General features: G+C 46.5%; 1 protein-coding gene across 1 annotated transcript in view; it reads left to right on the plus strand.

The window, feature by feature from the left end:
- Positions 1-265: 265 nt before the first annotated feature.
- mycb (MYC proto-oncogene, bHLH transcription factor b) overlaps positions 266-12,915 on the plus strand; it is a 37,095-nt gene continuing 24,445 nt past the window's right edge. The window contains exons 1-3 of the mRNA XM_027029664.3: positions 266-462; positions 855-1,518; positions 1,871-4,181. Coding sequence (XP_026885465.2) covers positions 421-462; positions 855-1,518; positions 1,871-2,382 — 1,218 coding nt within the window. The 5' untranslated portion in view covers positions 266-420 and the 3' untranslated portion in view covers positions 2,383-4,181. The remainder of the gene's footprint in view (positions 463-854; positions 1,519-1,870; positions 4,182-12,915) is intronic.

Below are 12,915 nucleotides of genomic sequence, written 5' to 3' on the forward strand. Positions count from 1 at the left end.
CTTACACACATGGATAAGTGCGCAAGAGAATGTAGTTCCATCTAGATTTAAAAGAAAAACAAATCTAAGCGATTGTTTAAAAAGACAAAGGAAATGTCATTTATCGTTTGCTGTTTTATGGCGCGTTGTCGAAGGGAAAGAAAAATGGATTTGTTCGTACTTTGATTTACTACGCAGTGAACATTTGGCGGGAAACGGCACCGTGTGGCGGCGCATGGATCTCGACAAAAAAAAAAAAAAAACAATATCCGTATTAAAGCCAGCTCGTGCGGCTCTGGCCGTAAATGAGTGGCGCGCGGAGAGGACTTGCACTCACGCCCTTGCGCGAGCTGAGCGAGCGTGGAGTTGGAGGACTTTAAAAAGCCGAGTAGTGCGCGCGCGTGCTGGGATGACTCGGCGCACCAGAGCACGCGAGTGAGCATGCTGCCCTGCACAGCTGCACCAGCGGCTCGCGTTCATACGGTTGGTTCTCAGATGTTATTGTTGCGGGTGATGGAAGCGTTTGCGTTGGCTGACGTTGGGAGAATGCTCGTTTGTCTGCGAGTCTTGATGTTTTGCATCGTTATTGATTATAGCTGCCAGGTTTTGAGGTGAACGTTATTTCTGTTTACGTGTAATTTACAGACGCGTTCAGATCCCCGTTAGGTAACCCAAACCCTGCACAGGTAATCTAAACTTCTACGTTGTGCCTCTGCCTTAATGACGATATGCAAATGAACTATATTTTTGTCCCTGCTCGTTTAATTATTGCACAAGGCGCTCCACCCCAGTGTTGGTGGTGCCAAGTCCAAATCCAGGAACATCTCCTAGTGTGGGTGATGAAGAACCTAAACATCAACTGTTCTCCTTTTTAGGCAGCCATGCCGCTGAACTCAGGTATGGCGAGTAAGAATTATGACTACGACTACGATTCTTACCAACCTTACTTCTACTTCGACAACGAGGACGAGGACTTCTATAAGCAGCAGCACGGTCCGCCTCAGCCGCCGGCGCCCAGTGAGGATATATGGAAGAAATTTGAGCTGCTCCCGACGCCCCCGCTCTCTCCAAGCCGGCGACCCTCCATCTCGAGTCAGTTTCCTTCCACCGCAGACCAGCTGGAGATGGTGACGGAGTTTCTCGGGGACGACGTGGTCAGCCATAGTTTTATCTGCGATGGGGACTACTCGCAGTCTTTCCTGGAGTCTATCATCATCCAGGACTGCATGTGGAGCGGGTTTTCCGCGGCGGCCAAGCTGGAGAAGGTGGTATCGGAGAGACTGGCGTCCCTGCAAGCTGCAAGGAAGGAGTCTGTAACGAGCGAGTGCACGGACCCCAGCCCGTGCCGGCTCGCTTCGAGCCTCGGCTACCTGCAGGACGTCCACACCCCTGCGTCGGAGTGCATCGACCCCTCCGTGGTCTTCCCCTGTCCGCTGACCGACTGCTCCCGGTTAAGCAGGTCGGTCCCGCCGGCTTTTCGGCTGGATACTCCGCCCAACAGTGGGAGTAGCAGCAGCAGCAGCAGTGATAGTGATTCCGGTCAGTAACAATCTTCATTTTATGCGTTTGTGTGGCTTGACGGTTTGTGGGATGTTAAAGGCACAACTTCAGTCCTCCTTCAGATCCCTTTTTAAGCTCTCATTTTAATATGTAAAAACCCCACTGCCCGGTTTGCATACGTCAGTATCCTCCGTTAGCGGTTCCAGCTGGGCTCGTGCTGGGCCCTCCGCCCCGCAAACCGTTTTAGAGGCCGAGCTTGTGCGGACTGAACCGGTAGAGTCTCGAGCTGCCGTTACCGGAGAGCGTGAGGGGGGTTAGAGTGCACGTGTCACCGAAACTCATTTGGCTTTCTCTTCTCTCTCTCTATCTCTCTATCTCTCTCTCTGTGTAGATGAAGAGGAGGAAATCGACGTGGTAACCGTGGGGAAAAGGAAGTCGGTGAGGGGGTCTGACTCGACGCACGGCCCGCTCGTGCTGAAGCGCTGTCACGTCAACATCCACCAGCATAATTACGCGGCGCACCCGTCCGCGAGGAGCGAGCAGCCTTCCGTCAAGAGGTTCAAGTGTGAAAGCAGCGGCAGGGGGCTCAAGCCAACGAGTCACCACCGAAAATGCTCGAGCCCCAAAACGTCGGACTGCGAGGACAACGATAAGCGGAGGACTCACAACGTGCTGGAACGGCAGAGGCGGAACGAACTCAAGATGAGTTTCTTCGCGTTGCGCGACGAGATTCCAGACGTGGCGAATAACGAGAAGGCCGCCAAAGTGGTCATACTGAAAAAGGCGAGCGAGTTCATCATTAGCATGCAGGCGGAGGAGAAGAGACTCCTGTCCTCGAAGGAGAGGCTGAGGAGAAAGTGCGAACATTTAAGGCAGAAACTGGCGCTGCTAAGCAGCTGTTGAACTGTGGGGACGCGGACTCGCCTGGAGCCTCTGAGATGTTGGCAGCTTCTAGAGACGCTGCACCAAGATGAGTCCAGGAGCATAGTGGTTGTGAGGAGCGCCTCATCCTTGTTCAAATCGGACATTGATTTATACAGTTACACTGCCTCAATCTAATGAAATTGAGGTTTGATTTATTTGTATTTAATTTTATTTTTTAGTAATGTTCAGCAGTTGGTCTTAACTTAATGTGTTGGGGGGGGGGGGGGTTTGTAAATTTTGTACATATTTGCGCAGATGTATCTGAAGATTCTATATGGATTTTCTGAATCATAATGCATTTATAAATCGTGTTTGACTACTCATGGCTTGTTTAGTTTTTATTCTGTGACCATTTGTTAATCAAAGGTTCTGCAGTGGTCCTAGCTTGGACACAAGCTATCTGCTACTAGTGACCCCAACCCTCTCCACCTGACAGACCAGCAGAACTTTACCCAACCACTCCACCAGTGACACTTTAACCATGTTGGTGCATGTTGCCTTTGGTTTTGCTGTGCAGGTACTGTATGGGGTGTGCTGTCACCATGGTAACACTCACAATAACGTTTCAGGTTCATGCACTGGCCAAGTCATTTTAGTTGAACACTAATGATTTGATACCTGCTCATGGAAGCTAAGTCAAAGCTCCACTAATGTTGATCCAGTAATGATTTGTAAACACAGGCTATTGCAAAGCAGGCAGGCCTAGAACTTGGATATGAACATGTAGTCTAGAGAGACCCCTTCAGTGTGAGTCTAATTCATCTGACCTCAGCATACTCAGGTCTTCCCTTGTTAAATAGTTGAGGATGTTTTAAATTCCTCCTGTTTACTTTCACACCTGTATGTGTATATATACTGTTTACTATACACCATTTAAACTCAATGATTTTCTTCTGTTCCTTTGATTGCCTACACTGTAGCAGATTTGTTGTATGACCCTGGCACAAGTTCCTCAGAGGGACTGGTTTCATTGGCCAGGTGCTGTTGACAGGGCCAGTTTGTCAAGTATTATGAAATGAATCCTGATGTCAAGACTTTGGTTATTCATAGTTTGGGAAGTGTATGAAAGTTAAAGGCTCCTGGGCTAGTCTCTGTATATGTATTTAGTCATATTTGTAAAAAGGAAAAAAACCACACAGCACATGCTGTATTAAAATAGAATAGAACGGTTTCTCATGTAGTAGGTTTGGTTAGGGTGATATTGCAAAGGTTTCCTGTATTACTATTTAAGACGATAATAAACCGCTAACTAGGTCACATTCTACAAATAGTTTATACATTTCTAAGTATTTTCAACTAGGAACCAAAATAAAGTTCTGAAATGATGTTTGCTACAAAAACATTCCCCCGAGCGTTTTGCTGTTCTGCCTGTTCACAATGTACGTTGTTTATAACCTCGGACTCGTTAAACAGTGGATAAAGTTAGTTTTGGGCATCCGGAATAAAACGGCAATAAATTATTCCCAATACGAGCTGTTGTGAACGTTTAGTGTTGGAGGCGGTAGGCTAGTGTCGGGTAGCGCAGCACGGCTGCAGGACACGCTACCGTCCGTCCTGCATTAGCCAGAGTCTGGCACGAGCCACGCCGTCCTGTGCGCTCGTGTGCGATCAGGAACCTGCGCTCCGAAGTCCGAGCGCAGCGGTGACGTCACAGCCCGGATTTGCCGGCGACGGTTCCACGATGCGCGTGCTGAACGCATGGAGCGAGCGGCTGCTCATGCAGCCCGCGCCAGAGCACGCAGCTCGGCTTGCGTGGGGAGACAAGGACGACCAAGACGGTAAGATCTGATACTCTAATACGGGCGTTCGGTTGGGAAACAGCAGCACAGCTTTGAGCTGTCTAAACGGCTCCCACAGGTGTGTAAATGTAGCGGTATATGAGCCCAGCAGCCGTAACACAGCTGGACAGTTAAACCGCATCCACTAATCGGGTTTACTGTGCAATATTTTGTCCGATAGCTGGCTAACTTAGGCTAACGTGCATGCTAGTAACCATCTAAGCACTGATTTATTGAGTTTATCGATTTAACTGACCTACGTCGCTCGTTAATCGTCTGCGAGGGACGCGGAAATGCATTTGATTATTTGTTTAACCACATTTTAATGTTGTATGTTGAGAAAATGCAAACTTGTTACATTAAGCAGTTTGTATTTTATTCCTCCAGTAACACAAAGCCAGGCAGGACGCGTGAACGCGGGGAGAAGCAGCACGTGATGCTGTTAACGCTGCAGTTTTAGGGATGAGTTATGTAAACCGAGCAGATGTCTGAGCTGAAGGTTTCGGTCTCAGCGCTTCGCTTAACTCCTTGTGAAGGTAGTTTGAGGTCAGTACACACGGACACGAAGCCCAACTTCCTGTGAAGAGAGTTTATCATTAGATACAGCCACCACAGAGATTTGCAGGCGATTTACAAGATAAAGACCCTGTGGTAGAGGTCAGTTTCCTCTCAGTATTGTGATGTGAAGTTGTGTATCGCTGAGTCTGAGCTGTGGTCCTCTGGGATCTCTTCTCGTCACTGCTTTCTCATTAATACAATATTTAAAATAAAGGACAGCATGCCCACTGTGTGATCTGGTAACCTGCACTATCACTATTTATCATAGCAAGTTTGCTTCTTTCACTGCAGACACACAAACTCCCTCTCACTTTTCAATTAAGACAACAATATCCAGTTGAGGTCAAGGTGCAGCTGGCGCGGTGCAGATGCAAAGGTCATCTTTGATGTCACCGGGGTGAGATACGATGATGTGCAGCTCAATGGATGGTCCCACTGCTATGAGCGTGCTGTTTGTCTCACCCATGTATCAAGCAGGACATCATTTAGCTAGTCTAACCCTAATCCTGACTCAGATAGTTTAACCCTATTCCCGGTCCAGCTAGTTTAACCCTAACCTCAGCCCGGCCCAGATAGTCTAAACCTAATCCCACTCTAGATATTCTAATCCTAAAACCGGCCCAGCTAGTATAAACCTAAGGCAAGCCCAGCCCAGGTAGTCTAATGCTAAGACCAGTGCAGCCCACCTAGTCTACCCCTAAACCTGGTCCAGTCCAGTTCGTCTAACCCTAATCCTAGCCCAGCCCAATTAGTCTAACTAATCCCGGTCCAGTTATTTGGGAGGCACCACGCGGAGCATTTGGAAGCTGGCTGTACAGACAGAAGTTATTGCTGTGACTGATTCTGATTAGAGGAGAGTGAGCTCAGCACATGCAACAGCAGTGTGTCAGACATAATGGTCCAGGCAGCGCTGGGAGTTGTAGTTCTCAAAAGGACCGTAGACCATCAATTTGATTTATGGATCATTTGGGACAGAGTCAGCTCCACATTTTCATATTAATACAGTGGGGTTTTGGTATTTTTGTTGCATAATATACAAAATGTATCAGATTTGTTTGAGCTTCTAACTTGTTTATAGACTAAAGTACTTTTATATGAAATTGCTAGAAACATAAAGTTCAGGCTGTCACATCTTAGTGTTAGAGTAATAGTTCTGACCCAACAGTGGGTTTGCCATGGCAGTGGGTAGTATGGAGGGATGCTCACTCTCTGGAAACAATGCTTCTCTCTCTCTCTCTCTCTCTCTCTCTCTCTCTCGACAATGCCCTTGCTGACCTGTCCCCTAGCTTTGAGCTCCCTGTGGGAAGTGCAAGGCTGGCATCTTGGCCATGTTGCTGTGCCGAGGCTCACGGTGTTCCTGTTTCTGAGGTGAACAAGGCCATTCCTGGCTTCCCGAACACTGAGGGCAGCAGTTAGTTCACTTTCTCAGTCCGTCTGTCTGTGGTGTAGGAAGCAGACAGTATCAGTATAAAATGTGCTCTCACAGCTGATATTGTATTGTCCTACCTAAATGTTTACTGGAGTGTCACCAGGGCCTGCTGCTTTAGTGTCAGTGCTCAAGGAGCTGTGTGTAAACAGTTTTACTCTGTTACTAACCCTAACTCTGCTCGTGTAAACAACATCTACAAAGATCATAACTTGATGGGTTTTTTTAAAAGATCTATGCAGTGTTCCAATGTGAGTTTGTTAGCTGATAAAGGAAGCTGTTAAAATTCTAACAAATGTGTAAACTGTAACCATAGACGAAGTGTCACCAATATCGCAGAGGCCCAAATACCATCTGTAGGCTTCAGTTAAGGGGTTAATGGACTGTGGCGCTTTGTTCAGCAGTGCAGTGCTGCTTGTGGTGCTCAAACGTTCTCCTCCCCTTTACTGTCACACGTCTGAGTCATCGCTTAGAAGTCTTCCCTCCGAGTGTATCAGTGTTTACCAACGGCTGTCACTTGAAAAGCGAAAATAATACTTTTAGCCTAGAAGGTGAAACTTCATCCTTAATCATCAGTGAGAGGAAAAGCTCGAGTGAGTCATGTTTGTGGACCCGCTGTGAGGCATGGCTGACTCGTAGCTTTGAGTGGCGAGCAAGACACTGTCCTGTCCTTTCAGCGAGCCGCTCTAGGTGAGTAACGGTGGGCTCAGCAGTTCCGGCTCTTTCTCCAAAAGCTCCCCAGAGGAGGCTCGAGTTGCAAAGTTCGTCCCTGACGTAAGGGAGAGAAGATGCAGTCGCCACTGGTTCCTGTCATTTCAACTACTGTCTGTCTCTCTCTCTCTCTCTGTCTCTCTCTCCTCTGAATGATAAAGCTAGGAGAAGGTTATTTTTTCGTCTGCTATAACATTACATGGTTAGGGTTAACCATAACGCTATAAGATTTTATATCCTTGGTATATAATCGTTACACCTGGTCTTTTTGCATAGGCTTGACATCGGAGAACCTCGTGACCTCATCTTTGAACCTTGTGACATCGACTTTGTCACTCAGGTGTGAGGGCGTGTGTTCGTGCTAGAGAACGAAGACGCACGAGGGATGTATGGACGTGACGGACACGTAAATTATTTAAACTGGAGTTATATGCAGGGGACTTGGTGGACAAAGAGTTGGCAGAAACATCGCAAATGTGAAATGCAAAACCGCTGAGAGTCGTCATGTTCACCTGAGCAAAACCTTGTGTGATCGTGCCACGTAGAAGATGGGAGGTGGAAACCTCTTGAAGCACTTTATTGAATCTATCGCACGATTCTTCCTCAAAGGAGAAACAATTTTACCCAAATACAGTACAAGCAGGGAGCACTACAGAAAACAATCAGCCCCCCTCAGTCAGCGGCTCTCAGCAATCCACCATGTAAATGGAGAACATTCCAGAAGAATGTACTAACTGGGTAGACCATATAAACCATATTTGGCAGGTATGGTGATGTACCATATCAGCAACATACCTGCTGACATTTTATTAAAAGACTATCATAAATATGTGTGGCTATTATTAAAGGGGGATATTTTTTAATTAATGTATGATTTTAAGAATGTACAAGAATTAGTTGAAAGCTTTTTGTTCTATGCTGAGAAGTGAACTACTGACAGTTTGTGTTCATTTTTATAAGGTTTGTGTAGCTTCCAAACTTTTGGCACTTAGTCCACCTCAGGTCCAGTGAAGAGGCGTGATTTTAGCGGCTGCCTGTGAAACTGACCTTTGTTTGTCTAGATTCCTCAGATATTAATCAGTGTCCTGTTGCTTTTAGCAAGGAGCCCTGTGGTTGGCCAGAAAACAAACCACCTAGGAAGTGACAGTTCACACATCACACACCCCTGGAGGCACATTGAAACAAAGTCTCTGTGTGTGTGTGTGTGTGTGTGTGTGTGTGTGTGTGTGTGTGTGTGTGTGTGTGTGCGTGCGCGTGCATGCGTGTGTGTGTGTGCACGCGCGCGCACACGTGAGTTCTTTGGCTGTTTTGCTATAGTGGCCCCTTTTTCTGGATGGGGTTAGTGGGGTGAGGTTAGTGTGAAGGAGGGATTTAGTGGGGTGGGGTTAGTGTGTGTGTGTTTGGGGTTAGAGTGGGGGGTGAGTGTGGTGGGGTGTGTGTGTTTGTGTGGGGGAGGTAGTGTGGTGGCCTTTCTCTCAGGAGGGCAGGGTTTGTGGCCCCTTTTCCGAGAGCACTGATTAGAGAGTTAGTTTAGCGGACTGGCAGTGAGGCGCCTGAAACAGATGGAACTGTAAAGGAAGGAAACTGCCGCCTCTTCCGCTGCAGAGCTGGTGAACAGATGTCAGCACAGGCCCTCAGTGTGTGCTGGAGCAGGAAAGGGCCAAGAGCTGGACACAGGTAAAGCATGTAGTGAATCTGGGACCGGGAAATGAAGGGCTCATGGGATTCCGCTCCAGAAGGTGCTCTTATTGTGTAGTTCACGAGAAGGTACAGTGAGAAGTGGCATGTTGGGTACACTCAGGTGTTAAAGGACATGAAGAATTTCTGTAAATTGCTCAAAATTCTTCTAAAGTAATTTTGAAAATACAGTTTTTCCCAACTTGTTTTCCAAGTTGTTATTTTGAAAAGAGCTACTATGGGAGCATTTGGAAAAGCTCAATTAAATTGCCTGTTTTTTGTTTGTTTTTTACTGCTCATCTGTCTGTGATGGTCTTGAGATGTACATGTTAGAGGGGATTTCTTACATTGGGCGTTAAAACTGGTTTTAAAGTAATTGTAGGGCAATAACAGCAGCAGGTGTGAGCAGTTAATGAGATAGTTGGGTAAACAAGACACTCCGCTCCAGTTAATGAGATAGTTGGGTAAACAAGACACTCCGCTCCAGTTAATGAGATAGTTGGCTAAACAAGACACTCCGCTCCAGTTAATGAGATAGTTGGCTAAACAAGACACTCCGCTCCAGTTAAGGGGATAGCTCAGTAAACTAGACTTCAGTTAAGGGGATAGTTGGGTAAACAAGACTTCAGTTAAGGGGATAGTTGTGTAAACAAGACTTCAGTTAAGGGGATAGTTGTGTAAACTAGACACTCTACTCCAGTTAAGGGGATAGCTGGGTAAACAAGACTTCAGTTAAGGGGATAGTTGGTTAAACTAGACACTCTACTCCAGTCAAGGGGATTGTTGGGTAAACAAGACTTCAGTTAAGGGGATAGTTGGGTAAACAGGACTCTCTACTTCCCTGTGGAAGTTAATAGGAAGAACCAGAGAGACTGTTCTGTGGGCCAAATCTGAAGTAAGATGAGTGAATCATTAGTGACCTGTAAAAATAGATTTACTCATATCAAATACTGTATTATTCTTGGTTAGCACAATCCTAAAATACTTACCATCTCTTTCATGGACAGTGTGTAAAATCAGTGTTATTTGCAGCATCTACACACTATTCATAACCGTGTGTGTAGGAGGGCACTCATGAGCCATAATTAAATATGAATGCTGTTTGATGTTCTCTGTGGATAGGGGCCCAACTAAATGCCGCTTCAGGCTAAAATTGTAGTCCTAATGGCATCATACCATTTGAAATGCTGCAAGAAGAACCGGCAGTCTGCCCTCATTACTGGTGCCCTGAGGACCCTGAACTGGGCTGACACCACGGCAACCTCCCAAACACACAGATTCATATTCTCTCTCTCCCTCTCTCTTTCTCTCAGAGACAGAGAGAGAGAGACGGGGTCGGGCCGGATGCTTCAAAGGGAAGGAGCAAGCCAGATCAATTATGACAGATCACTTCACTAATGGATCGAAACAGGTAACATGTGGACATCCTGTGTTGGGGAGGTTGCTGAGATTACACTATAAAGTCTTCTTGTTGGCATTGGAAAAGCATTATACTTTCAGAGTATGATTGTCCGCAGATGCGTTGCTTGACAAGCAAATGGATTTGTTGTTGTTTTGAAATATTTCTTGAAATATTTAATCCCACCAAACATTTTTGTAGGGGAACTACATAAAATACCATTCTATATGTAAACAGGATATGACCTTTTTTTTTTTTTTTTAAAAAAGGGTTGGTCCATTGCGTGTTTAGAAATGACCCCACCCTCCCCCGAACACACACACTCGCACTTGCATCCTGTCTTATTTTCTTTCCACACATAACAGAAATCTTTTGCACTCTCTAGTCTTCCTGAGCTAAGTTTCCATCAAATATGCCCTGGGGTGGAACTGCCATCTGTTTTAGTAAGTGGGCTACAAATGGTCATTGTGTGGTACCCAGACCCAACCCTAAACCAGAGAAACTAGGCAGCACAGGCTACCACTGGGTACTGCTAACCCTAACCCTCCACTAACCTTATCCCTCCGCTAACGCTAACCCTAACCCTCCACTAACCTTATCCCTCCGCTAACGCTAACCCTAACCCTCCACTAACCTTAACCCTCCGCTAACGCTAACCCTAACCCTCCACTAACCTTATCCCTCCGCTAACGCTAACCCTAACCCTCCACTAACCTTATCCCTCCGCTAACGCTAACCCTAACCCTCCACTAACCTTATCCCTCCGCTAACGCTAACCCTAACCCTCCACTAACCTTATCCCTCCGCTAACGCTAACCCTAACCCTCCACTAACCTTATCCCTCCGCTAACGCTAACCCTAACCCTCCACTAACCTTATCCCTCCGCTAACGCTAACCCTAACCCTCCACTAACCTTATCCCTCCGCTAACGCTAACCCTAACCCTCCACTAACCTTATCCCTCCGCTAACGCTAACCCTAACCCTCCACTAACCTTATCCCTCCGCTAACGCTAACCCTAACCCTCCACTAACCTTATCCCTCCGCTAACGCTAACCCTAACCCTCCACTAACCTTATCCCTCCGCTAACGCTAACCCTAACCCTCCACTAACCTTATCCCTCCGCTAACGCTAACCCTAACCCTCCACTAACCTTATCCCTCCGCTAACGCTAACCCTAACCCTCCACTAACCTTATCCCTCCGCTAACGCTAACCCTAACCCTCCACTAACCTTATCCCTCCGCTAACGCTAACCCTAACCCTCCGCTAACGCTAACCCTAACCCTCCACTAACCTTATCCCTCCGCTACCGCTAACCCTAACCCTCCACTAACCTTATCCCTCCGCTAACGCTAACCCTAACCCTCCACTAACCTTATCCTTCTGCTAACGCTAACCCTAAACCTCCACTAACCCTAACCCTAGCTCTCCACTAACCCTAACACTAACTCTCCGCTAACCCTCCACTAACGCTAACCCTCCACTAACGCTCACCCTATACCTCCACTAACACTAACCCTAGCTCTCCACTAACCCTAATCCTAACCCTCCACTAAGGCTAACCCTCCACTAACCCTAACCCATATCCTTATCCTCCACTAATGCTAACCCTTATCCTCCACTAATGCTAACCCTTATCCTCCACTAATGCTAACCCTTATCCTCCACTAATGCTAACCCTTATCCTCCACTAACGCTAAGCCTCCACTAACCCTAACCCTTATCCTCCACTAATGCTAACCCTTATCCTCCACTAATGCTAACCCTTATCCTCCACTAATGCTAACCCTTATCCTCCACTAATGCTAACCCTTATCCTCCACTAATGCTAACCCTTATCCTCCACTAATGCTAACCCTTATCCTCCACTAATGCTAACCCTTATCCTCCACTAATGCTAACCCTTATCCTCCACTAATGCTAACCCTTATCCTCCACTAATGCTAACCCTTATCCTCCACTAATGCTAACCCTTATCCTCCACTAATGCTAACCCTTATCCTCCACTAATGCTAACCCTTATCCTCCACTAATGCTAACCCTTATCCTCCACTAATGCTAACCCTTATCCTCCACTAATGCTAACCCTTATCCTCCACTAATGCTAACCCTTATCCTCCACTAATGCTAACCCTTATCCTCCACTAACGCTAACCCTTATCCTCCACTAATGCTAACCCTTATCCTCCACTAATGCTAACCCTTATCCTCCACTAATGCTAACCCTTATCCTCCACTAATGCTAACCCTTATCCTCCACTAATGCTAACCCTTATCCTCCACTAATGCTAACCCTTATCCTCCACTAATGCTAACCCTTATCCTCCACTAATGCTAACCCTTATCCTCCACTAATGCTAACCCTTATCCTCCACTAATGCTAACCCTTATCCTCCACTAATGCTAACCCTTATCCTCCACTAATGCTAACCCTTATCCTCCACTAATGCTAACCCTTACCCTCCACTAATGCTAACCCTAACCCTCCACTAACCCTAACCCTTATCCTCCACTAACGCTAAGCCTCCACTAACCCTAACCCTTATTCTCCACTAACCCTAAGCCTCCACTAACCTGAACCCTAACCTTCCACTAACTCTAACCCTAACTCTCCACTAACTCTAACCCTAACTCTCCACTAACCCTAACCCTTATCCTCCATTAACCGTAACCCTAACCCTAACCGTCCACTAACCCTAACCCTTATCTTCCACTGACCATTTAGGGTGATATCAATGAAACACTAGTGCACACACACACACGATACTTTTTCACATAAATAGCCTTCTGCTTATATTTCCGTATGATAACTTACACTTGTATATACACACACTTGCACATTCATTCATTGGTGCATAAACGTAGAGTTTAACTATGCTTGCGTGTATGCATTTGGCCACGTGTGTGTAAAACAACATATATAAACATGTGGTTTTAAAGTGTAATTTACAATAAGTACA

The sequence above is a fragment of the Electrophorus electricus genome, chromosome 20, assembly GCF_041902795.1.
Source record: "Electrophorus electricus isolate QZ-2024a chromosome 20, ASM4190279v1, whole genome shotgun sequence".
NCBI lineage: Eukaryota > Metazoa > Chordata > Actinopteri > Gymnotiformes > Gymnotidae > Electrophorus > Electrophorus electricus.